The sequence below is a fragment of the Centroberyx gerrardi genome, chromosome 3 (assembly GCF_048128805.1).
Source record: "Centroberyx gerrardi isolate f3 chromosome 3, fCenGer3.hap1.cur.20231027, whole genome shotgun sequence".
NCBI classification, from domain to species: domain Eukaryota; kingdom Metazoa; phylum Chordata; class Actinopteri; order Beryciformes; family Berycidae; genus Centroberyx; species Centroberyx gerrardi.
In genome coordinates, this window is record NC_135999.1 from 26753674 (window position 1) to 26781632 (window position 27959).

Sequence of the window (27959 nt, forward strand, 5' to 3'; positions counted from 1 at the left end):
ATTTCTAATAATTTTTAATATAATTCTAAAAAAATATATATTTTTTTTTGATTGTCTATTGTGGAGGTCGTTTGCCTTATGATGATCACTGAGTGAAGTCCTTAGCTTGACTTTTTGTTTACTAGCACATCCCTGGTTCCAAACATTGCTCTTCAGACTGTTGAGCTGCAGATCTGTCTTCTCTGTTTTTGATTATTTCGATGCAGAAGGGAGCTTGGGAGTTTCTGTAACAAGGACAGCGGGACCTGTAGGCCTGCTGGGTTTTACTGGTGTGACACAGATAGGTTTTTGATGCTCCCCTGAGAGCATCTGCAGGGAAATCAACTCACCACTGGGGATTCTCTTCCTCTAATGTGTCTTTCTATCTTTCCCTTTCACACACTCTCTCTCTCTCTCGTTCTCTGTCTGTTACAGCTACACAGACACACACACACACAGAAACACCCTTACTTGAAATAAGGATCGGTTTCGGCATGACCTAGTTGATCGGGTTTGAAAACACACAGCGTCTTCAGGGTCACAATTATATTTGCTGTCACATGGCCGAGGGCAGATTGAATTACTGTGCTGTTTCTCCGGCTGCCGGCAGAAATCCAGCTGGGTTTGTGTTGGCTGGAGCAGGACATGTTCTTCACAGACTATCAACCGCCATGTCACACGAGGTGTAACTGCCTTTTTTTTTTTTTACTTTGCATATCCCTCTGACACATACATGTAGGTCAGAGGTCAGGGGCACGAAAAAGTAGCACCCCCCCTAGAGTAGGTATGGTTCAGTTTGGTAAGGATTAGTATTCACAACTTTTGGCTTTTGGCTTTTACCAACTAGATTTTTCTGTTATTGGAATTTTATACTTTCACATGAATGTCTCTCTGCTCCAATTTCTGCTCAACTTTGATAAAAAAAAGTACTTTGAATACATTTTGGAGCAAAAATCCCCTCAAATAAATGCATTTGAACTAATTTTGTAGCCTAAGAAAATTTGCAATAAATGAAAGTGGGTGAGTGCTTTTTATACCCATTGCCGCTAATCAGTTTATATTTCCAGGTTTTCTCCAACTCCACATAGGAGCAGTGAGAAGGGGAGCATGTGATATGTGTTCATATGTGAATCTCTTTCCCACCCTCCCCCTCTCTTTTGCTCCGCTTCTCTCCCTATCTGGCTCCTTTAGGTGTGTGTGTGTGTGTGTGTGTGTGTGTTCCCTTGGCCCTCTGATCCGTAGACAGATCACAAGGCTCCGGGCGGAGAAGGCAGGCATTGTGGAGGACGCCACGTGGGCGCCTGATCTTGTGACCATCAGAGGGTCACTTACAAATTGCACATTAAGGACGCTGATAGCCAAAAGTATGCATGTGTGTGTGTGAGTGTGTGTGTGTGCTTGTGAAAAATGTGTGCATGCATGCGTGAATGTGTGTGTATGTGTGCTTCCTTCAGAATCTCCCTCTCTGTCGCTCCCTCCCTCCCTTTCTGCCTTTTCTCTCTCCTTCTAAATCTATAAATCAGAGTGTTTGCTTTCTGATGGTCTCCACACGCAACACACAGATGCACACACACACACACACACACACATATACATGATATTTTTCCACACACAAGAAATAGAAATAGTACACTTTACAAAGACAACACGCTGCATGCAGCCATTTCAGTCGTGAGGTAAACCGTATCAATCCAGTCTAGCTGGTTGTGAATGATTTAAAGAGGCTGTTGTGCCGGGTGAAAGGCCTTTTGGACCCATTGTAAACACCAGACAATTGAGCCGGGCCTCATGCCACCCTGGTATTCACATCCTGTACCAGACACACACACACAAAATCCTCCCGCTGTATTAGAAATGGACACACACACACACACACACACACACACACATAGGAACACAACAGACCGTGTCCTGATTAGAGATGTGTGTCTTTGTGCCTGGAGCCTTCGGCAGCCTGCGCTCACAATCACACAGTGAATGAAATAAGGTCAAAAGCAGAAGTGCTGGAAAGGTGAGTCAGTCATCTTTTCTGTTGACTCATCTGCTCATCTGCAGCGTCACATTTCTCATCAAACACTGAATATGAAGCAAACAGATTGTCAGTGAAATTGTGGGTTCATTCCCACACTTCTCAGTTTTACTGCATATTAGTTACATTTTAAAGGAATAGTTCACCCAAAAATTTAAATTCGGTCACTATCTACTCATCCTCATGCCAGTACAAACTCAATTGCAGTAAATGGGGAGCAAGTCCTTCGGCTTCAAAAGGGGCAACAAGTGTCCATAAAATGACTCCATACAGTCGTCTAACGCCATACAATCGCTCTATGAGTGGCAAAAACAAAATTTGATCCATTATTTCATGAAAATCGAGTCGATCAGCATTGAATTTACTTCCACATCACCAAACCTTTGTGTGTGCGACAGTGTGCGTCCTCCATCTCAAGCAAATACAGCGCAGATCGACTCGTTTTCATGAAATAATGGATCGAATTTCGTTGCTTTCCACTCATAGAGCGATCGTATGGCGAATTTTACGTTTTGGGTGAACTATTCCTTTAAGACATTGTGCTAATTTCACAAAGATTCAAAAGACTAGGCTGCCTGGACTGATGTTTTGCTTGCCAGGTATCAAAGAAGGTGCTCTTTGGAGTCAAAGGTTTACACATCAACAAGCAAAAGAGGGAAAGAAGCTCATTGTTTGTAGTTTAACAGGCTGTTCTCCTCAAAAGAACAGCTGAAGCACACTTCTTTGGGGCACACTGTCTTCATCGGGGCTTTTGGGGAGATCGGCCTTCTTAACTACAAACAATGAGCTTCATTCCCTCGTTTGCTCATCCATTTATTTTTATCTTCCCTAAAAATGTGGTTTGCGGCTGATGCAGTATTTACTGCACTGGTTATTTCTTCCCATGCTTTAGCCTACACTTATCTGGAGCTGTAAGGCCACTGCTCCCACTGCCCACGCTGCCCTGAGGAAGCCTCCTGTCTATCTGTCCAATGCAATGGCCTTAAAGGTTTTTGGTTTGCACTGAAGTTTGCTTATGCCAATTGCAAATTGCAATTACAATTTAAGACTGGAAGTGCAATTAGTTATGAGATTTTCCTGTTCTCATGAATCTGACTTCGGATTTTCTTAGTTTTCACTTTCTGCATTTCTTAAGAACAAATTAAAGCGAAAAATAAGAAAACATTCATGCAAAAGGCCCAAAGTCACTATTCTTGCTCTGGATACTAGCATCAGCTAAATGTCTAAATGTTGAACCATCTTGAAACAATGACACCAGCAAGAGGGAGCAACTCCACCCAGCACTGCAATACATTTACCACTGATGGTAACAGAGAGAGTGGGGAAATCAGAGCTGTAGGTGACAGAAAAGCTCAGCCATGTCCATAAGAACACACTGAACATCAGTGATTTTCTGGATTTAGGATTTGAGCCGCTATTGAAAGGAGCCAAGAACAAAATGACAGAAGAATGGCTGCAGTGAATGATTAATAATTCTTATTAGTCAAGGAGATAGATGTGATAATGAGAAAAGAGAAAAGGTTATATATGTGTGTGTGTGTGTGTGTGTGTGTGTGTGTGTGTGTGCGCGCGCGTGTGTGTGTGTGTGTGTGTGTGTGTGGGCTTACTGTCTGCAGCAGTGCGTTGGTCTGGACTGGGGATACCTGATTGCTGCTGTCGCCATGGTAGCGGCTGCTCATGTAATAGAGCTGTAAGTATGTGTCTGTTTGTGTGTGTGTATGTGTGTGTGTTACTGTGGTTTATACATTTAGAGACAGAGGACAAAGAGAGAAAAAAAGAGAGAGGACGAGAGAGACAAGACATGGTGAGATTTCAATTCAAGCAGAGCCACTGCAGTAGCAAGGATACACAGTCAGACAGACAGAAACACAACAACAGAGCACAGCGACCTCCACATCCACACACCCTGTTCCCCCCTGTCGTTCGTTCACCCACCCTGTCCTCTCCTCTGTATGCCTCTCCTCCTTTCTCCTTCATTCCTTTCCCCATTCAGTAATGAAACAGTACATTTCTATGAGCGTCAGCACTTGGTTCAGCTTGCTTGGGCAGGTGAGAACAATGCCATTTGAACTCAGGTGGCGTTTAGAAGAACATAATCTGAACCAAATAAATGACCCCAAAACGCAAGGTGTTATGGGTATAAGTAGATATCTTCTGATAGCAAGCAATTCCTCATGCTTCAAAATCTGAACGAGCTACTTTTTCTTTACAAGCCCTTGTTCGCTTGTAATTTGACGGTGTGAATCTAAATGAACAAAATACAACAAAGTAAACTTTTCCACAATACTTCAGACCAAAGAAAAGGACCTGTGGATGTGATCACACATTCAGTGTTTGTTTTAAACTACACACAGTACCAGAGAGGCAGGGTTTGCCACGAGTCCCTGCATGTGTTGACCAATCAGTGGAAAGTATTTGGAAGTCACTGACCTGCCAAATGCCAAGAATTGTTTCCAATACTATCTGACCCAGGTCTTGAAGAGTTGGTCATTACTGTAGGCTCATTTGTGAATGTTAAACACAAAAATATAGACAGGCTTATGCAGCTCGCCACAAATCTACAAACGTCTGCAATACATGTTCACAACATGAATGGTGCAAGCATGCATGCATACACACATGCAGGTTACGTCTTAAAATAGCTTTCAAACCCTGCGTCTGAATTCTGACATGTAGGCACTAACAATGTATGTGTGTGTGTGTGTGTGTGTGTGTGTGTAACATGGAGATGACAGAATGTACTGTGGTGTGTGTATGTGTGTGTGTGTGTGTGTGTGTGTGTGTGTGTGTGTGTTCGTGTTGCCAATATTGAGTACACACTAAACCCAAATCTTGACTCCTGACCCTTGACTAAAATGCACTCTTCTCTTGCCAGTGTAATACTGTATGCATAAATATACCTAAATTAGAGCAATTAAATGAGAGATGGAATAATGGAAGAGTAGGGACTTTCTAAACACGTTTGACTTTAGAAGCACATAATACATCAATGTGTGTATCACTAATTTGCTTATGAGTCTGTTTGGGCAGATCACTTGTATTCCAGGGCGTGTAAAGAGTCAAGAATCTCATGGAATTAATTGTAGTTTGAACATTTGAAGAAAGAACATGTTATAGTAGCCATTGAAGAACTAATGCAAGATGCATCATTTATTCTATTTTCTATTATCACTGTCTCTGCATAGTTAGGTGAGTGAAGCAGACAAGTAGGTTCAGGTAAATCTGTTTACTGACAGCTATTAAGATCCTGGTCTGTTTACATACAGACAATCAGCTTCTGGGACTCTTACTGACAGCCAATGATCTTCTGGCCTGCTTATTTACAACCAATCAGCTTCTGGTCTGCTTATTTACAACCAATCAGCTTCTGGTCTGCTTATTTACAACCAATCAGCTTCTGGTCTGCTTATTTACAAGATGTAAGGTGGCTACCACTGTAGAACGGAGCAGGACAGTAGCAGAAATAATGAAGAAGTCATGCTCAAACAACTAAAACAGATGCAAGCATTAAAAGTAAAAAAAAAACAAAAAACAAAAAAAACATTGTATGGTAGAAGGTGCTGTACTCTCATTCAGTTACAGACCAGAGGGATATCTTAACTTTTCAAGTCAGCTTGACTCAATTCTGCTCAATTTAATGCAAATCTTTTTTTTTTTATTCAATTCAGGCCAACAGAAAATTATCTTACACAAGCTGTTCATCCATCCATCCATCCATCCATCCATCCATCCATCCATCCATCCATCCATCCATTCATCCATCCATTCATCCATCCAGCATCCAGCCAGCCAGCCAACCATGTCATTATGTTCACTCTTCTTCTCTCTCTCTCCTCCATGCATCATGCATCATCACAAACATACTGGCCTGACTCCCTGAGGCTGTCACACACACACACACACACACACACACACACACGCGCACACACACACACACACACACACACACACACACACACACACACACACACACAAACACACAAAGCACTCATTATCACCTCCACATCCACCCCTCATGAGTCAGAAGAAGTGTGTGTGTGTGTGTGTGTGTGTGTGTGTGTGTGTGTGAGAGAGAGAGAGAGAGAGAGAGAGAAAGAGCACAGGAGGGCAGAGTGAACCTTGTTCTAGTCTCAACCACCATACATAAACTGCTCTCTCTCTCTCTCTCTCTCTCGTTCTCCCTCCTTCTCTATCCATGTATGATCATGCAAATGTATCAATGCCAGCCTGACACACTTACCTAACCCACACACACACACACACACACACAAACATCCCCCACCACCAAATGTTGCTTATAGTTTCCTCCCCCACAATCCACAACAGACTAAATGATTAGCATCATGGCACACACATGACGATATGCACCTAGTGACAACATCACAACTCTGTGGCTGTTACCATGGATACAAGTTGTTGCTCTGGGGACACCTAGGGGGCGGGGCATCAGATGAGAGCACAGAGAGTCACCCCTTACTTCAGTTATCCCACTAAATAAGCAGTATGAATAGACAGAGCTAGGCACTAATACTGACAAGATCCAGAGTTTGATCTTATTTCTTATCTGGGAAAAATCCACACTAAAACACTTGAACATTGTTGAAACTCTCTGCTATCGCTCTCTCCACCTGCACGTAAAAACCCAAGCTGAAATCATCAGGCACATTCAGGCACGGGGTTGTTGAAAGGTATTCTGGGAAATGTAGGAAATCACTAACTGAATTAGAAGAAGACGAGGCAGGTTGAGAGAAAGTGGACACAACGAAAAGTTAAATGATAACTTTTCATCACAAAATAACCTCTGGGATGCATTGAGCATCATAGATTGATGATACTGTACCTAACAGTGTAACAGAAGGCCTATCTGAGGGGGGAGTTTGCCTTTAATGTGGTTTATGGATTTTGGGATGCCAAGTCTTTCCCAGTAGGAAGAATTTGAATGCCTCATGAAGTCAGGCACTGAGGTTGGGGAAATTGGGATACACGAATAGAGCTGAAATGTCAGGTGTTGGAAGTAAAATTCCCCATTCATTTTTCTCATAGGGACTTTATTAGCCATAATATTTTAATGTTTTATGGTAGTCTATATGTTCTTGTAGAATCCATCAGTCAGTCTGATTTCAACTTTGTTCTTGACAAATCGTGTTTTATTCCTGAGTTCCCTGGGAAATACTACACTACCCACAAGCTCTAGCGAGTTCCCACCAATCAGCGAGGTTGCTGTTACCATAGAAACCTTAACCGCTGCAAAGTTGCACATGGCTGGCTGCCAGACAGAGCAAAATAACATTCTGCTAGCAACCTGTATCGCTGATTGGCAGCGCTCCACCATGGCTTTACTGTCAGACCTGATGTCTTTTTTAGGGATGAGAAAAAAATTGAAACTCCTTACAAATCAGTAATTGCTATTATATTATTTTGTTACTAAAATATTTAGTAAGTATCACTGCTGAAGATTAGGGAAAAGGAACTGATGAAGTCATTTGCAATGCTGAATGGGATGAGTTGTTCATTCTCTCTTAAAAACGTTGCAAACACAGTCTTGTACCCTTGCCTTTTTATTTTCATTTTCATATTTATTTTCTGAATCTATTGTTAAATGCTTGTGACTCATCCTGCAGCTGGCTGGTTCAGTTCAAAGCTTAAATTTATATTGAGATTTTCTGAAATGTCTATGGAAAAAATGAATGGGGAATTTAATTGTGGAACCAGGGCCATTGAAAGAGTGGACAGGCACGTTGTGAGGCAGCTGCCTCAGCAAACATGGCCGACAACAGTGTCACTCTGTCTGTCAATGGCAGAAACTATTCATATTACACTGTATGTGACCCAGCTACCAAAATCTGACATCAAATGTAACTAGCATATACCTGTTGCCTTTATGAACTGGGTCTCAGGCATGCTGCTGTCAAAAGAAAACCAAACAATACATATGATGCTTCATTATCTCCATGTTGTTGTTTTTTTAATTTCTGACCAAAAAGCTCATAAACACATGCAAGTCGGGTGTCTGAGTTGTACATGAAAGTGAAATAAGCCCATTATGATTCATGGAATGAACATGTCTCGTCTTCACAACGCTGAATGCTTAGTCTATCGATCACAGTTTTGTTCAAAAAATAATAATAACTTTGCTCTTTTATCTCTTCAAACGCTCTGCTGTCCAGTGCAAAGAGTGGGGGGTCAAGTTCATAAGGCACAGACAGAGGAACAGAGGTGTTTGGTGAGAAAGTTCAACTCTTTTTCCTCACTAACTGAGATTAAGCTGAAGTGCATCGCCTTGTGTGTGTGTGTGTGTGTGTGTGTGCATTCTTTTTTTTCCCTTTCTCCCTCTAACAAGCATATACGAGAATAATATGAGACTGGCCAAGTCATTATTTTGATGCAATTTCCCCCGCAGACAACTTTGCGTCATCTTTTCTCTAGACCTGATTGTGAAAAAGGGAAACAGTTTTATGGTATAGACTAAGTCCTTTTACCCCCAAGTCCTGAACATTTTGCACTGGTAAGACGCACTTCCCCCATCACAGGACAGTGTCCAGTGTGTGCACATGAAGCCGCCTGCCTCTTTATCCTTGCAGCATCCTTGAAAAGGCCTCTGGACTCTATTTAAGGACACGCAGACACAGACACAGTCCTATAAATAAGAAATAATACAGACAGCGCGGCATTGGGGTTTAAAGCGGGGAGATTGTAATGAATGGCCTTGCTTTAATACTTTACACTTTAACTCTCATCACAGCATGATTGGTGTCAGGTGGTACGAAGACAAACAAACAGACAGCCAGCTTTTACTTTCTGTGCTCTTGCCAGGAAGACCATCTACCTTTATGCATTTCTTTACATATTCTTTTGAAGAAGTCTACGTCTAAAAACAGAAACAAATGATAAATAGATGGAATCTGGCATAAGAAGCGTCACTAAGAAACGATTTCCTATTGTAAGTGATGTAGTGTTAAATAAACAGGCTGCAGTCAGTGATCATCATAAGGCAAACAACCATCATTATAAACAATAACCAATTATTAAAAGACCATATCTTTATAGAAATTACATCAGTTTGATACTATTTACTATAAGGTATACTATAAATTTATACTGCCAGCCTAAAAATGTGGGTAAACTCAAATAAACACAAATAAAAAGGTTGGTAAATTGATTTCCACGACTTCCATGCCTAGTATGCTCAGCTTTAGGCCTAATGGCTGTAACCAGCCTTTAAATCAAGAGCCAATATTAGCATGTGTCTGCTTGGCAAACATAAACGACAAAACAATTAGCCAAAAGCCAACATTTACATTTCAGCGACAAAAAGAGCCGTCAATGTCATTTACTGGACCAGGAATACAGAGGAGGAACAACAACAAGTAGGAGAGACAAGGAGGGGCTCACATCATACCAGATGCCCCCTAATGAATAAATCCAATAATATTCCTATAATATTCCTATAAAGATCTATAATGTGTCTGTATCTTCTACTTTTAATGTATTTCTGTGTTCTTGGTCCAGTAAATGACATTGAGGACAATTTTTGTTGCCAAAATGCAACTGCAAACTGTAGGATGTTGGTCGATAGTTTTATCATTTATATTTTCCAACGTGCTCAATAGTGAGACTAACCCTATAATACTTAATGCCAATTTTATCCTATAAAATACTTATATAAAACTCCTATTGGGACATTAAGTTATGCTGTGATATTTGATTATATTATATCCTTCTAAAATATCTAAAAGGATTGCTATGTTTTCTTTCATTGGAGCTCCTCCTCCTGTGTGTGTGTGTGTGTGTGTGTGTGTAAGCAATGAGCATATTGAGAACACACAGACACACACACACGTGTGTGTCTGTGTGTTCTCAATATGCTCATTAGAACAGATTAGTTGTTAACTGATCTATTAGCCTATCTGAGGCGGTCTGGGTGGGCTGTGTTGATTCAGGACATTAATTGTTATAATCAGTGTATAGATTAGGTATTAGGACCAAACCTGGGCCTAGATAAACTCACTATAAACTCACTGTAGTAGGCTACCTCAGACACACCATAAGTCTCTATATAGGAACATGATCATAGGAATATTATAGTGATACCATTGCAGATACAAAAAATACCATAAAGTAGGATAGGATCTATATTAACTCACTACTAAACATCACAAGCACACTATAAGTCCTTAAATGAATATTATAGGAATAGTCATTTTTCACTTGTTTTAAGGTAGACTGAGGCATTCTGGTCCCTTTAGATAGACAAATACAAGGAGTTCAACAACTAAACAATCACATTCCACACTATATGCTAATGCAATATACTATATATAATCCCATTATTTGGGTCTATGCGGCCACTTTGCAGGCCTACAAACTTGTTTATTCCTGCATGTTCCGTCCTCGCCGGAGAAGGGCTACTCACCCAAGACACTATGCGGAGAATGGTGTGAGGCTGCTGGAAGAAGGTGACGGGGTCGAAAGCTCCTCCGGCCTTCCCAGCTCCGTATGCCTGCATCCCCTCCATGGTCCTCCTCTCTCCTCTGTGCGCCTCCTCTCTGTCTGGTCCTCCTGCCCGCTACAGACGGTGTGTGGAGGAGAAGCCCCGGTCTGCCTGCTGCCTGCTGCCTGCTGCCTGCGGGGGTCTGGCTGTGCGGAGGCAGGCGCGTCTCGACCTCCCCCGGTTCTCTCCTCTTTTATTATTTCACCTTTAAATTCCCTCTCGTCCTCTTCCGATAATCGCAACTGGCTGCCAGTGTTTTGATGATGCGCGCTCTCTCTCTCTCTCTCTCTCTCTCTCTCTCTCTCTCTCTCTCTCTCTCTCTCTCTCTCTCCAAGGATGAGGAGGAGGAGGCTGAGCGGAGATGCCGTCTCTCTCTCTCTCTCTCTCTCTCTCTCTCTCTCTCTCTCTCTCGCAAAACATCGCGAGGGGCACGCGCTTTGTGCTCACAGGATTGCCACAAGGAGTGTCATGCGCTTTCCCCCCCTCTATTTGTCATAAGGGCTTTATTAGCTGACAGGCAGTGGTCAGGAGAGGTGGACGAGGAAAACACACTGTTACAGCCTATAAAGACCAAGCATGCTGTTTAATATGAATTATATAACTCACAATCTAAAAATCTTTCTCAATATGCTCATTAGGAAAGATTAATTGTTCGCCTAAGACGGCATGAATAGGTGACGTTGATTCAGGACATTAATTACTGTCCAAAAATAACTATAGGCTTAATACTCATATAGGCTAATACATTTTAGAAGGATACAATCACAGCACAACTGTAAGTCCCATAGGAATATCACAGTAATACTGAGTCAATGTGAGAAATCCCGCCCTCTTGCGGCGTTGCTGGAAATAGCCGTGTACGTCTTGTTCTTTACGTTTCTTCCCTACGTAGCCACAGCCAGCCAATGAAAGCACAGTTGGTACTGCGCGCTCGCTGATTGGACCAGTGAGGCGGCTCCTTGGCCGGTTGCTAAGACGACGCGTTGTGTCGCCGAGGCACAAGGAAGAAGATATGCAGACCGCGTAGACTGTTCAAAACAAAAAGATAATTTAGGGTGACGGAGACTAGAGATTTAACTGAATGTTTTGGGAAGATATCCTCTGAAATGGTGAAGCTGAGGGCGAGATGTCTGCTTGTCGGTAGGTCAAAGTTTTGAGGGTTTAGACCATGTTTCTGCTTCTTAAGAGCAGGATAACGTTACAGCCGCTAAAGCTAACCAGCACCAACCGGCTAAAAAACGTTGAAAATACGTGTTCCTCAGGCCACAGAGTCCCAAAACCTACAAAAGTAATGTTTATGTACTGGGAGGGTTCATCAGCTGCAGTATACAATTCACAACAGTTGAGTAGTGAGTTTTGTTGACAAGTACAAGGTAGTTTTCTATCCTGTAACGTAACATACTCACTCACTAAAGCTGAACCAGAATCAACACACACACACACACACACACACACACACACACACACACAGTCTGTATAGGAGTAACTTGTAACTTTAACTCACTCGTAACTCATTTATAACTCACTTAGCTTTGAAATTTGCTCTCTCTATCTCTCTCTCTTTCTCTCTCTCTCTGTATTTGTGTGTGTGTGTGTGTGTGTGTGTGTGTGTGTAGGAGATGCTGCGGTGGGGAAGAGTGCCCTCTCTCAGATGTTCCACAGTGATGGTACTCTCTTCCAGAAGAACTACAGCATGGTGAGAACATTAACATTAGCATTAACTCAGTGTGTGCATGTAATCCCACATGTACAGTGTATGTGTACCAGCCAAGGATGGGTATGGGAAACCAGCTACCATCTTAATATTGTATCAGTCTTTGCAAAAATAAGCCATACATATATGGTACTTTTACATATATTCAGATCAAGCAAAACACAACACAGTGATCCAGTTGTAAAGCAACTGGTTGTGGGAGTGACAGGCTAATGTTTTTGGATTCAGGTTGTGTAACGGAGAAAGTGGATTGAGTTTGTAAGGGCAGTTCTTGAAGTTTTTCTGGCTAATTGCCAGAATAGGCATAAGTGGGTTTAGACCACGGATACGCAACCATGTGCCATGGAGGGCAGAGAGTATGCAGCTTTTCATTCCAGACAAAAACTACACCTGGTGATTTCACTGAGTAGTTCCTGCTCTCTGGTTGAAGTTGTATCAGTGAAATCACCTGCTGCAGTTGTCACTACATGGCACATGGTTGCCCATCCCAGGTTTAACTTTACAGGAGAGACTTACACATATAGATCTTGGCAGCCTCCATATCTGTGCTTATAGATACACACAGAGAGAGACGCAGATAAGCAGGATGAAAGCGCTAGATGGGTAGGGCTCCACAATCAGTAATTGTAGAATCTGGCAATTATTGAAACATCTAATTTAATTTAATTTATTTTAGAACATCTGCTGGACATAAGACACAATTAGTGAAATTAAAGTAACTCTGTGCCTAAAATCATCAAGACTAATAATAGCCACTAATAATTATGTCATAATCATATCAATAATCATAATCATCACATTAACTAGCAAAATAATTGGGATTATCAATTTGAACTACAGTCGTGCGGCATACACACTCATCCCCCACTTGTAGATTTCCATTCAAATTCAATATTCTTAGATTGTTGGCAAAAAAAAAAAAAATTAAACGACAAATGTTGACAGTTATCAAGTTGAATTTAATTTATTTATATAGCCCTTCATCACAAGGATCTCTCAGAGGACCTAGATCTAACTAATCAACCATCAAAATGATGTAATACAGTATGCAACAAAATGAAACACAAGGAAGCAAAACAAAGTTCAAGTACAAAATAACAAAATATAATAGTCTTATTACAATGTTACACATTGTTGTTAGTTCAAGTTTAGATTTCTTTTTTCTGGTGACGCCATAGGAGCCTCTCAAGGACCTGCGGAGGTTCCTGAAATCCACTGTAGGAACCACTGCAGACCACTGCAGCACACTGTACCAATTACTGCTGATGCAGAGAATGCTAATGTGCATTATTTATGCTAATCTGCATGAGGGAGGGAGCCATGTCATTAACCTGACACACTGTGATATATGGGGTCATGGCTGCTCAGTGATTCCTTCTGTCAATGTGTCAAGGGCTGCTGATTGACTGCAGTGTAGACGAACACATGTACGTGCATGTATGATGCATGTGCAGTGAACAAGCACAGATGCACAAACACAGCGCGCACACTCACACACACATTTGGATAGGATGCTGGTTTACCATTAGGCCTTGCAGCTCTGCTTAGGGTACAGAACAGGTTGGTGAGCAGACATTGGACTGGAGCCAAGCCCTTGTGAGTGTGTGTGTGTGTGTGTGTGTGTGTATGTGTGTGCGTGTAGCTCTTGCTGTGTCAGCAGTATTGGGGGTTCTGAGGTGACGGGAACGTCGATAATTAATACAGCAGGATTCTGGAAAGCCACCAAAACAGGTACTCAACAAGCACACACACAGTACACAGTACACATACTGCACAACAGCAGAGTAGAGTTTCTCCATGCTGCATAGACCTGTACCTTTGTGATGCTGTGTGTGTCTATTTGTGTTGGACTAGAGTTTTAACAAAGTAGCTACACTCTGGAATAGTGCAGTATTTTTAATCTACATCGGCCTAGTATGTGTGTTTGCTAAAGCAGATGCTATACTCAGCCTAAGCCGAATCACATCTGTACCCTCGCAGTCTAGGCCTAGTCTTAGTTTGTAAAAGAGAGAACAGTATTGCTAAGGCGAGGGTTACCCAAACATTTTCATTTCATCACCCTTGGGAACCAGCAGCCAAGGCCAAGGCTGGGAAACCCTGGCAAGAGATCTGCTTTCCATTTGGCAACGCTGAGGTGATCTACCAGTGCCAATTAACCATGAAAACCATGGATACTGTTAACCAGAATTTGTCAAGCATGGCACAGTATTTAAATACTCAGTTCAATACAGTAAAAATTCTGGTTCCTTTAACTTGATGAGTGTATAATTTCCACATTTCTTTTTTCAAAATCATCCAACCTTTGACTGGTAGATTGCAAAGCCAATATTGCCCACCCAGGCCTTCATTCTCTCTCTTCACTGACTGACTATTTATTTTAACTGACTAGCCTATTTATTTTAATGCCTTCATCAGTGCTTCTCACCTGGTTTTGCATCATGGAGTCACAACACAAAGTCATTAGTTAACACAATACTGTCCTGTCTGAGCTATTCTTTGTCTGCGCACCCATGACAATGTCTCATGACCCACCTTTGGGTCTTAACCGTCTTAACCACCGTTTGAGGGACACTGGTCCATAGGGTAATTTGTAAAAATAGTTTGGTGTTAAATGTCAAAATCTACGCAGTATATAGCAAAAAAGAAAATGAGAAGGGATGTTACACCGAACAGAGACAGGAAAGTGAGTAGAGAACCATGTAGACAGATATATGTGTACCTGCAGACTGCACCAGGCAACTCTTTTTAGCTAGTAGTGCCGAACAAATGCTTGTGGGAAAGGGCCGGTCATGGCCTCTGCTGTTGCTATGCAACTGTTGAACCTTTTGAAGCCAGATGCTCTTTTGCTATTAGTTGAAATGTTTCTAACTTCCTGCTCACTTGGCGCTGAGTGCTACATGTTAGAGGAGAAGTCCACCCTTGGATGCTCTTACACTGATAAATTAATTTGTGATGTTCATTCTGTTCCAGGAGTTATTACTGTATGTGATGAAGTGTTGTTATTTACTTTTTTGGTGTACCCACTCTCCCTCAACCTGCCTTGTTTACCTCTATCTCAGTTAGTGATTTCCTACATTTCCCAGAATGCCTTTCGACAATCCCCAGAGGACGCGCATTAACTTGTTCTGTTCAGCTGTGGGTTATACATGTAGGCGGAAAGAGCAAGAGAGCAAGAGTTTTTTCAGTTGAGAAAAGTGAGAGTCGTATCCCTCACTCAAAACACAATACTTCTTGTGGCTGCATTGCATTCTGGTCTGTTGTGGCTCCTGTGGGTGAAGAAATTGGTCTCTCTTCCTCTTCTACGATGGATTTCTCCCTGTATGATTGTTGAATGTTGGTGCAAAATGGTGGAGTCTAGAAAGAAGACACGCTCTTTGATTCTGAGGGACTGACACCAACACCTGACGTTTACCATTGAAGGTTTTAGATCGCTGAAAAATGTTCTGCTATCAAACTCCATTGTGGCTGCGCTGGAAATATCTCGATGTGATGTGACGTCGGCTACATTTGTTCACAGTTATCCGCGGGAATAAGAAAAATACACCAAACGACATGGGAGAGAAATCCAAGGTACATTGCCAGTAGCTGTTTTTGACAGTCTTTAAGTGTTTTCGGGTGGATTTTTTTTTCTTTTAAGATCTCAGCACGGGTTTGGAGCGGGGAAAACAGCACGTCCTTTCCACTGTGAATAATAAGGAAAAAGAAGTTAGCGCTGCGAAGGGTGTTTCCCGGCGGAGACGCAGCCCAAGTTATCCCTCCTGTTCTTCAACTTTTGATTTTGAAGGGTAGCGGAGGCTGTCGTCCATTCCGCTCACGTCCTCCTTTGAAAATGTCAGACGCCCCGTTAGCAATATTCCAGCTTATTTGTTGCTAATAGGCTCTCATTGACATTCCAGCAAGAGGCCTTCTATGCCTCACACCAGCTCATTAGCCCACTCCTAAATGGGACCGCAGCGTGTGTGTGTGTGTGTATGTACACTGTAGGATACTTGTTGTTAACTTTTTCTGTGTGTATGTGTGTCTGTCTGTGCGTGAATGTGTTTGCACCGTGTGTGTGTGTGTGTGTGTGCTGGGTTGCAGTCTTTGGCATTTGACTCGCTCCGCTGAGTGTGTGCTCAGCAGATCAGATCAAATCAGAGTTGGGTGCTGCTGATATAGAGACACCTTGGCTCGCTTCGTCAAGGTTACCACAGATCTCACACAACCGGATAGGTAGTTGAGAAAGACAGCTTGCACCCATCAGGTCCACTTAGATCTTCTTTAGATCTCAAAAGCGCGTGAGGAAGGTTCACGGCATATGTTTTAATTATGATAGGACCAGATTCATCACATTTATCGCCCACACTCTCTGCCCCCTGAATCCTATCTCCTTCTTCTATCTTCCTCCTCTACTTGCTCCATATTGATTTTTACAAACTTTCAACTACTCATGTCTCCAAGCTCTGCAGATTTTTTTTTGGGGTGATTGGTGATCTTAGACTTGCCTTAAACTAGAGCCAACAAGCCATTTTTCTTTATTGAGACATTAAGAATAATACGATTCAGAGTCACACAGGAGAGAAGGTTTGGTCAGGATTTGCACAATATATGTCTCCAGTAATGACGAGTGTTCCCAACACTGGCCTTGGAAATAAGTGGATGATGTATTGACTTTGTGAGCATGTTGTTATCGGGCCAGTGAAGCTGCTTTCAAGCCAGCCAAGCTGCTAATTAGGGATGCTTATGTTGAGGCATGAGCAATATATCATCATCAGACAATATGTTGTCTTACTGTGTATACTGGCTGCTGTGTGACAACCAAATGTCCTCTCTGGGTTTAACTTTTCTCTTCTCTTCTCTTCTCTTCTCTTCTCTTCTCTTCTCTTCTCTTCTCTTCTCTTCTCTTCTCTTCTCTTCTCTTCTCTTCTCTTCCCTCCTTTACCACCTCATACCTTTTACATCATGTTGACTTCTTCCCTTCTCTTCTCTACGCTACTTCCATCTTCATTTTTCCTTCTTCGCCACCTTCTCCCTATCTCTCTCTCACTCCCTCTCTCTCTCTCTCTCTCTCTCTCTCTCTCTCTCTCTCTCTCTCTCTCTCTCAGACTGTCTCTCTCTCTCTCTCCCTCTCTCACACACAGTCACAGTAGGAATGTTGGAGCTGTAAAATGTATTTTGACAAGTATTGCCATAATCTGATTTGACCAACTACAGCTGGGGAAGAACATTTAAGTACAAAAAAAATCGCAAATTACAGTTTCATGTTGAGGTAAAAAACTCCATATCCAATAAATGCCTCATAATAAGGAGCCAAAAAACCCACATAGCTTAGCCTAAATTGTTCTGTGGAGACAAGTTTAATTGCTTTGCTTGCACTACTGTGTGTTCAATAAAACAGTGAGATTCAATTCAAATTTATTTGTATAGCACCATCTCATACAAAAGCAGTTCAAAGTGCTTAGATGAATATTGATTAATAATAATTACTGGCAGTAATGGTAATAACTACATAACGTGCCATTTAGTGGATGCTTTTATCTAAAGCATTGTTGTTGTATCTGAAACAGTAGCATTAGCAGTAGCAACATTTTCAGTATGGGTGGCTCCACTAGGGGTGGACCTCCTAACATGTCTATAACAAAGAGAAGACTTGTACTGCAGGCTTCATGGACGTCTTTAAGCTCAGCAAAACAGAAATAGCACAAGAAATAGAAAGAAATAGACTAAGTAATATTATGACAGTGACATTATGGTTGTGGTTGTTTGGCAGACGACAGGAGTGGAGCTGCTGATGAAGTGCGTCAACATCCCAGAGACCAGCGACAGCGTGGTGAGTCCAGCCATCCTCCCCACCCTGTCTGCACCACGCTCAACAAGACTCCACAAGGAGCCGTGCTGAACCGTATGCAGGGGCGTAAATTAACACCAGCCCTAGTCAAATGCTGCTAAATTATGATGACTGTGGCTGATAAGTTTGTCTACTCTATCAAACATGGTTTAGAGGTTCTTTTCTATTCTTAAAGCCATACTTTGCTGTGAATTGGTGAAAAGTGAAGTGGTGAATATTGGAATCTATCCGTCACTGTGGCCGCTGGAAGAGGAAGTTTGCCCAGACGATGTTTAGAAGATATTTTAGTCAGTTTCTCCTCTGTATTCATTAAGCAGTGGTGCTGCATCGTGGCAAGAGCATTACCGCCGCTGCTAGACAAAATAGGAAGTTAAAACAGCAGTATAATTTAGCCTAATTTCCATCTGAAACACAAGGAAGTATTGCCCTAATGTGTACAATCAATCACTTGTAATGATAAAGTATCCAAAGAAAAAAACAGGGACAGGGACCAAAACAGGGACAGATGTGGAACCAAAACTAAAAATACCCTCAAGCACTGCCACTGCAAAATTACAGATGGTACACTTCCTTTTTGTCATTCTTATTCCTGTTCTCTCTCTCTCTCTCTCTCTCTCTCTCTCTCTCTCTCTCTCTCTCCCTCCCTCCCTCTCCAGGAGCTGTACATCATAGACTCTGCAGGGAAGGAGACATTTGTGGAAGCCTGCGAGAAGATGGTAAGACTGCCTCTCTGGAGTCAGCCCACATACTACACTGCGAGTGAACAACATTGAACAAAGAGACACGCGCACACACACACACACACACACACACACACACATGCGCACAGGGTAGGCACTTTACTATTTATTTATCTCTTTATGATGCATTCCCATATTCCCATTGTATTTGGATGCTTTGGCAACATTCATGTAACATTTGTGTCAATAAAACAAAGGAATGAATTGATGTGATGCCCACTCTCTCGCTTTCTCTCGCTCATTGTTGTCGTCTCCCATCCCAATGTAACCCCACGCCCCACCCCACCCCACCCCATCCTCAGTGGGGCCAGCCTTCACTGCTGTGCCTGGTCTTTGACCTGACCAGTGAGCAGTCCTTTGCCAACTGCAGCCATTGGATGGAGAGAGTCCGCTCCCACAGCCAGGGCCTCCACGTCCCAGGTACCCCCTCCCCCCAAAACCCCCAAAACGTTAGGGAATTTAGGGAATAGTTATGGAAGTTGTGAAGTAGTTCTGCAATTTTTTGGAATAGTCATGATATTAGGATTGCGATGGAATTTCAGGAATAGTGAGGGTCTTTTTTGGAAGTTGAATAGTTTTTGAAATTCTGGAATGGTTCTGCAAGTTCTGGAATAGTTATGTAATTTTTGGAATAGTCATGGAAGTTCTGGAAGTTCTAGAATACTTGTGGAAGTTCTGAAATAGTCATTGAAGTTCTGTAACTGTTATGGATTTTCTGGAACTGTTAATTTCGGTTCTCGGAAATGCCTTGCCTTATACATAGAGAATCACTGAATAGTAAGGGAATTTTTTAAGGTGGATGGGAATGCTTCTGCAGTCTCTTATCAAGCACCTGTGTTTGCTTGTGTGTGTTTTTGTGTGTGTGTGTGTGTGTGTGTCGTTCAGGCGTCCTGGTGGGCAACAAGTCAGACCTGTCTGCTAGGAGGGAGGTGCAGGCATCCGTGGCCCAGGAATGGGCCCAGAGCCAGGGGTTGGAGTACCATGAGACGTCCGCTGTGAGTGCACTTCAACATGGACATAATATACTGTAGTGCTCCTGTGTAGCTCAGTGGGTGGAGCAAGGTACTACCACTGCCAGGGTTAGAGGATCAATTCCCACTGCGTTGCTGTGAGGCACTTTGGATAAAAGTGTACCAAATGGCTTATATTATGTTATATTGTATACTTTCTTTGTGCATGAGTGCAGCAATGGTATATATAGCTACAGTATCAATGCTAATGTGGGCCACCATTGTGTGTGTGTGTTTGTCTCTTGCAGAAGGAGATGGAGAACTGTGACGCACCGCTCCTCAGTTTAGCCCGGGCCCTCCACTCTCTCTACCGAGAGCAACGAGAGAACATCCAGAACATAAAGAGTCCCGGCTAGACTTTCTAAAACACAAAGTACCCGTGAAATGTATGTGCACCCTCTAAATAGTGACTGTTCTGTTTTCTCCATGCGTTAAGTCGCCTTGAAATGTCACCAACAGGAACCTAGACAGTAGATAGTCATTCAGGGACCTTGTCTAGCTGGGGCGGATCAAAACTGAATTCTGACAGATTAGACTTTTGTGAGGCACCTCAAACAAGCCCCATTTTCTTCTTGTAAATACCCCTCCTGTCGCCCGGGCTGCGGGCCCGGCAGAGAGCGGCTTCGTCTGACTGATATTTTGATACGACCGTGAATAAAGTTGTTTTTCTGTGATAATCAGCAGTTAGCCACGTTGTCTCTTATCTGCTCGTTCTCTCTGTGCGCCGACAGCGCGGTTATGCTTTCACAGCGATTGTCGTGTCATTACCGTAACCACAATGACACCGCAATGAGTCGGAGTCTCATTGCGGAGGAAGGAGAAGCCTATACACCTCCTCCTCCTCGCCTTCTCTTCTCTCCTGTCTTCTCCTCTCCCCTGTTTTTTCAGTGTGGACAAAAGAGCAGAATTGATACACCTCTTCTCCTTTCCTTTCCCTTCCTTTCCTTTCGTTGTGTGCCCATCCCACCCCGCCCTTTCATGTTTTCTTTTTATCTCAGTCTCGCTTTGTTCCTGGCCTCGTCGTTCTCTCCTCTGCTTTCCATCTCTCTCTCTCACTTGCTCTGTCCTCCTTCTCTCTCTCTCTCTCATCTCTGTCACTTTGTTTCTCTCTCTGGTATCTATTGCTTCCTTCTCGTCTCTTTTCTCTCTTTCCAATCCCGTCTCTCTCTCTCTCTGTGTCTAGCTCTCTCTCTCTCTCTTGTTGTGTTAACTCCCCAGCTGCAGCTCTCTCACATCATTTCAGTCGCGTCCCCAGCGCGGCGCTAACAACCAGTAATCACCGTTCTAATTAGCCGCCTCCCATTCAAACCAGGTCAAAGCTGCGTCCTTGTTCTCTCCCTGCCTCTCACGACCAGCCGCCACCATTCAAATGAGGGCGCGCAGACACAATGGTTTTATCTCATTATGCGCCACGTTGAAAGTGACTGCGGCGTGTAGTAATGAGACACAGTTTTTATCCTGTTCGGGGAATGTGGAGTCCCAGCCCGGTCATTGAATTTGGTGTTTGATAAGCGTTTCTTTTTGTTGTCTGTAACGAATTGTAGTAAACTCTGCTGATCTAAGAGTTTGTTCTAAAATGAAAAAGACACTTTTTGTGAAATGCAGCGCCTACACTTGCAAAATGGCTGCTGGCAGGAAAGTAAAATTCACAATGGCCGTTTTGGAGGGTGCAACAATCTCTTTTTATGAACATATGGATATTGGGTAACTTTTTTTATTTCCCCCAAAATGAATTTTGAGTTGGAATGGGATTATTCACTGTTAATTTGAATCTGTGTTTAACAGCTTGTAATTGTTATTGCAATGCAATGTTTTTGTACTCCTTGAGTGGGTGATCATAATTATAGTAATTAGGATCTCTCTCCCTCTCTCTCTTACTTTCTTTATTGTTTGTACATGTTTGTGTGTGTATGTGTGTGGGGGGGAGAAAGAGAGAGAGTGTGTGTGAGAAAGAGAGAGAGGGAGAAAGAGAGAGAGTTCTCTGGTGTGTCTGGGTGGTTTTTCAGGCATATGGGCTCAGAAACATAATGATACTAATATTGTCACATTAACGTGTGTGTTGTGTACCAGCGTGTAGCTTATTTTTATACATATGCTCCATTCATTTGTATGAACGTATATGTATATGTGTGTGTGTGTGTGTGTATGAAAGTGTATGTATATGTGTGTGTGCATGTGTGTGTGTGTGTCATTGCCAGGAGCTGGGACTTAGATAGAGGTGGGCCTGGCGAACATTTCCAAAACGGTGTATACACAATGTAACACACACACACACACACACACAGGTGAAACAAGCTCTTGATCACTCTGGAAAATCATGCTGAGCGCTGTAACAGTACCCCACAGTCTGCCTTCTAGTCTTTGTAAATGGAGCTTGTCCAGAGAGCATCACTTAATAACATCGCAGGACAGAGTCTTGGCTCGTGTTTATTGCTCTGGGAGACTCTTCTTCATTTACACAGATACTGAGCAAACTGTCAGAGACCACAGGAATGTCATGCAGAGTCTGTTTCGGTGGCTCTTTTGGAGCCGCTGCAGACTGGCAGTGCGCTCGACTATCTGTCTATCCCTACGACACACACACACACACACACACACACACAGTCACGCTCACAAATTAGTATTCAAAACATGTTTGCTGCCTCCCTGCAAACCTATAGCACAGCAGAAATACCTGCTATACTCCTTTTGGCCACAAGAGAGGGCAAGAGTCACCATCGCCACTCCCCCTTCACAGCAGAGAAGTGTGGGAGGGAGAGGTGACCAGGCCCGTGACCCCGTGGCCCGCTGCGGTCCAAACATTTATGACTTAATATGATTTAAAACCATGAGATTGGTGTGTGTGGATATGCAGAGAGCAGCTCTGTGCTTGAAACTATGTTAAGATGTTGACAGGAGGATCGCTAAGAACTGGAATGCAGACCAAAGTTCCCTCTGCCAGAAATTAAAACTGTCTTTAAAATGATGTACAGTAATGAAGATTATTATCAAGTTATTTCTGCTTTACATACATATTTCTACATATTGAATCTAAAGCGTTTCAGGAGTGTATACGTTTTTAGCATGGGTTGCCCCAGTGGGCAAACAACCACTGTACCTGGCAGTGTTGCTGCCATGCTCTTCCAAGTGATTTAGGTGGAGAATGAAACCCCGAACTGTGGCAGCGTTGGTGCCAAGCTTTACCCACTGAACCACACAGGAGCATCACTGTATTGTTTAAAGTGGAAAGTGACAGGAAAGACAGCGGGATGACGTGACAAATGGTTAAGAGATGGATTTGAGGTATGTTTTTGTATCGCTTTTGAAAACTTCAGAGTGAAATACATGAGTGTCTCCCAAACAGCAGGAAGCAAGCAGTCACCCACGACGGCTGAAGTTGCTGCAAAATTATTGTTTTCACCATCTCTACCCCCACCAGCCACAAAGAAGAATAAATGTATGTCCGAGGAGTGCGCAGTTTACTCCTGACGTCACGTTACATGCTTTCTGGGTAATGAAGTCCTTCAAACTTTCAAAAATTTGGTTATCTCTCGCTGCCACTTGGGTCTGCCAAAGTGAAAAGTTGCCTAGTGAAGCCATTATATATATTTTTTTAAATCAACATTGTGACAAAAGTCATTTTATCATGGCCAGCAGCTCAACAGTTCAGGAGTGTGTTTCCTCGATCTCTCTTGCCGCTCACTTACCTTGAAGACAATGGGTTTGCAGGGGAGGCATGTTTGATGCAGCCGTACAGCAGGGGAGATGCAGCAGCTTGCCTGGTCATGCTTTGATCGTCACCATGGGACGCCTGGGGTTGTTGGGCCAGGCTGTTGGAAGTTTCCCTACGTGAGCTGGGTTCATATGAACGTGTCGTACATGTATTTCAGCCTCGCAAAGGTAGGCCCGCCAACACCTTTGATTTATTTCATGCGCCTCGTTCTATGCGGTGTAACTTCCTCATGGTACTCTGGGCCAATGCACTGCCAGCTGAAACCAAAGTGTATTCCACGCTGCTTGAATGTAAGGCGTTATGTTTTGCCTGCTGTCCATAATATGGTTCTTGTACCTTTGTGTACTTAGAAACTGTAAGCTGTCAAAACGTCTGATCCAAAATCACCAAGATATATTCCTGTGCATTTATTGTCCTGAACGGATTACAGAAAACCTGAGTTTGATAGAGCCGAGTCCTTGGTACAGGACCGGAATACTAAAACTACGAGACAGTTGCACAAAAGTAAGGGTGCACCAATTGATCTGCCACCGATCAGAATCGGCTGATTAAGTTTCAATTGCTGGATCAGGAAAGCGGTTGAAGTATGAAAGCGGTTGAAAGTATGGATTTTACAATTTGTGTTTGCTGTGCACACAGTATGTACCGTTGTTAGTCAAAAGTCTGGGTAAAATGCATTATTTCTATCAGCGATCGGATCGGTGATCAGCAGTTAAAATATCGATGATCGGAATCGGCCCCAGAAAACCTGATCGGTGCGTCCCTACACAAAATGTAGGTGTAAGGTTTGAGTCTGCTGTGGCACTTTGAGCACTTTACTTTTCACTGCAGTGCTCTTAATCAAACACACACACACACACACACACAGTTTTGTATTCATGACATACTCTTAGCTTAGGGCGTAGAGGTCCTGCTCATGTCATACACCTACACTCCCTCTTTTTCTGTCTCTCCCACACTTTTCTCTCTGTTGTCTTTCCTCTTTTTTGCTTTCCCCCCTTTTCTTCACCTCTTCTGGTCTTGAGCTCATGGTTTATTATTTGCCTCTCTCCATGTTCCTTTCTAATTTACCTCAATCTTACCCCACAGCGTCCGACAGTCGACAGTCTCTACATTATACCCACCATCTCTCTCTCTCTCTCTCTCTCTCTCCATCTCTCATTAATACCGTAATTGTAAATTATGTGAATTTATATTTATATTTGATTGAATTTAAAGTGAATTGACCTCAACCTTGCTCTCTCTGTCTCTCTCTCCCTCTCTCTGTGTCTAAGCATGGCTTGTTCCATAGCCCCTAACTGTCCGTGACCTAAAAAGCTTGCTAATTGCAGGTGAGGGAGGACACAGCAGCTGTTCCCCCAGCTCTCCCAGCCTCCTGTCGGAGCTGCAGCGTGACAAAAATCAGCCACAACACCTCCAAGCTCACCCACATAACAACAAAAGGCTTTTGTTGCAATATCAGATATCCGCCATTTGAGAATAGTGATGCCAATCTTGCAAATTGTCTGATAACAGATCCAAAAATCAAACAAATTTGCAACAGAATTTTATAGGAAATTAAGTAACTTAAAGGTGATATCTTTAAACATCAATATATTAATTGTGAAATCTTGGTATAATTACTGTAAACAAATGAAACCATGGTAGAGATGATTGGTAGCTTCTATCTCACACCAGTGGTTAGTGCTAGCGTTTTTCAAAATGAACACATTTCCCATAAAGCCTGTTGCTTCCTGTCTTGGTCTCGTTTGTTTATGGTAATAGCATTGGTGTTTCAAAATTAATGTGGCAATGATATATTGATGTTAAAATGCTACATGTAGCACCTTTAAGTCCTTTGTTGACAAAATGGTCAATCAGAGTTCAAAATGTTTGTCAGTTTATGAAGCATACACATACTAACCAGTGATGTAAATAAAAAGGTGGGTAAACTGGTTCATTTGGCCAGGTGAGAACAATGCCATTCGGACGGAAAATGCAAGTGTCAGTCCTCTAACAACTGGACTGTGGTGCAGCTCGTTAGAACGTAATCCGAACCAACTACAAGATTACCAAACTGTGTCCAATAAACAAGCTACTTGTTTACGAGCCCTGGTTCACTTGCAATTGGGCAGTGTGAACCTAACTGAACATGCTACAAAGTAAACATTTCACCTATGCTTTGGACCAAAGAAAACAAACTGTAGGTGTGATTGCACCATTTGACCTCCAGTCAGTGATCATCATAAGACAAACAATCACCATGATGAATAAAAATCAATTATATATTTAGAAAAGCATTGGCCTATACTTGTTTCTTTATATCTTCATATAATTAAATCGGTTTGATACCACTTACTGTGATGTGCACTATGAATTTAGGGTCATACAGATTTATGTCAGCCTGAAAAGGTGCGTAAATTCTTTTCTGCAAATGAGACGGTCATCTGAGTTTAGGTGGATTTACCCTCCGCTTCATCCCCGGCTCTAAAACACACTGCTGCAGGAGATTTACCATGCGGCTCTGACGAGGTCACCGAGCAGAACAAGTAGAACAGAATGTGCCAAGGCTGATTTGAGGAAATCATCATGTACCTCCACACCAGAGGGGGGCAGCGTGGCGCCGTTCGAATCAGGCTGCCGACTGCTCCTTTCTCTCTCTCTCTCTCTCCTCCCCTCCTCCTCCCCCTCCTCTCTCTCTCTCTCTCTCTCTCTCGCTCGCTTCTCTTCAGTGATCACAGCAGTACTGCAGAGAGACATGCCAGCCACTTTGATCATCGCACCAGGGGAGAGAGAGAGGGAGGGAAGGAGGGAGTGAGAGAGAGAGAGAGAGAGAGAGGGAGGGAGAGACAGGAAGACAGACAGAGGAAGAGAGGGAGAGAGAGTCTCATACAGTAGGACACCAAGGCCGATGTTTAAAAATGTGACATTTATTCCACAGCTGATGGAATGGCAGGTCAGCCCGCTAATATAGAGCTAATAGGGAGAGGGGGAGGGAGGGAGGAGGGAGGGAGCAAGGGAAGGAATGAGGGCAGGGATGAGGGAGATGAAAGAGTGAGTAAGTGAGTGAGTGAAAGAGCCAGGGAGTGAGTGAATGAATGAGTGAGTGAGTGAGTGAGTGAGTGAGTGAGTGAGTGAGTGGGTGAGTGAGTGAACAAGGGACTGACTGAATGAGTGAGTGAGTTAGTGAGTGGGTGAGCGAGTGAGTGAGAGAACAAGTGAGTGAGTGAATGAATGAGTGACTGAGTGAACAAGGGACTGACTGAATAAGTGAGTGAGTGAACAAGGGAGCGAGTGAGTGGGTGAGTGAGTGAGTGAGAGAGCGAGTGAGTGAGTGAATGAGCCAGGGAGTGAGTGTCCAAGTGAGAGTGATTGAGTGAGTGAGTGAGTGAGTGACTGAGTGAACAAGGGACTGACTGAATAAGTGAGTGAGTGAACAAGGGAGCGAGTGAGTGGGTGAGTGAGTGAGTGAGAGAGCGAGTGAGTGAGTGAATGAGCCAGGGAGTGAGTGACTGAGTGAGTGAGTGAATGAGTGAGTGAGTGAGTGAGTGGGTGAGTGAGTGAGTGAGTGAGTGAGAGAATGAGTGAGTGAGCGAGCGAGTGAGCCAGGGAGTGAGTGAGAGAAAGAGAGTGAGTGATTGTGTGTGAAAGAGAGAGAGAGTGAGTGAACAAGGCAATGAATGAGTGACTGAACAAGGGAATGAACAAGGGAACGAGTGAGTGAGCAAGTGAACAAGCCATGGGAATAAGTGAGTGAGTGAGTGAGTGAGTGAATGAACAAGTGAGTGAGGGAGCTAAGAGAGACAGAAAAAGGGACGGAGGGAGAAAACGAGGACAAAGCGCTCGCTGGGCCAGTCTGCTGTACACCTTTATAAGAGGAATAAACACTGTAGCAGTATTAATAAAACACACCGACACACTGCAGCACAGACTGTTTGCACCCTGAGGAAGTCTGTCTGTGCTGCAACGCACTGCTGCATTTTTTACCTCTGTGCAATGCATTAACCAATGAGATCAAGGCCTGTTAACCTTTTCAACGGGAAAACATTGTTCTATTATGTGCAGACGCCCCAACCTCCAGTGAGCACCTCTCCATGGTACTGAACCTGCAGCAGGATCCTAGCGGTTAGAGAGACAATGCCAAAATCCCACAGGTTTGATTACCTCAACAGCCATGCTCCTGTCCAAGCATCTTGAGCAAAACACTGAACCTCTCGCCAGTGTTGTCAACTCCAAGGAAAGTAGCTATATAGACCTTTTTCACAAACATGGCTGATGTACATCTGCAGGGTGTAGATCGGTGCTCACCATTGCCAGCCATGTTAAGAAGCCAACTTTCTGTGGCCTCCGACTCTGTCTGTGATCACTTATTTTGTGTCTCAATATAACTTATAACACAATACAGGTGTTGTCATTGCCATATCTTTCTGTTTCTTTTGTCAAACTGTACGACTATGAAAAAGTGATTTGATCGAGGA

The 27959-nt window shown here is 43.1% G+C and overlaps 2 protein-coding genes across 2 annotated transcripts in view; one reads left to right on the top strand and one right to left on the bottom strand.

Moving 5' to 3' along the window:
* Window positions 1–10527, bottom strand: part of syngr1b (synaptogyrin 1b) — a 25141-nt gene extending 14614 nt beyond the window's left edge. The window contains exon 1 of the mRNA XM_071910637.2: window positions 10422–10527. Coding sequence (XP_071766738.1) covers window positions 10422–10523 — 102 coding nt within the window. The 5' untranslated portion in view covers window positions 10524–10527. The remainder of the gene's footprint in view (window positions 1–10421) is intronic.
* A 981-nt stretch (window positions 10528–11508) lies between these two features.
* ift27 (intraflagellar transport 27 homolog (Chlamydomonas)) lies at window positions 11509–20470 on the top strand. The gene is made up of 7 exons (XM_071910646.2): window positions 11509–11639; window positions 12116–12195; window positions 17963–18022; window positions 18697–18756; window positions 19083–19200; window positions 19666–19775; window positions 20039–20470. Exons 1-7 carry the CDS (start codon window positions 11606–11608, stop codon window positions 20144–20146), a joined length of 570 nt encoding a protein of 189 aa, XP_071766747.1. The 5' UTR covers window positions 11509–11605; the 3' UTR covers window positions 20147–20470.
* Window positions 20471–27959: the final 7489 nt, after the last annotated feature.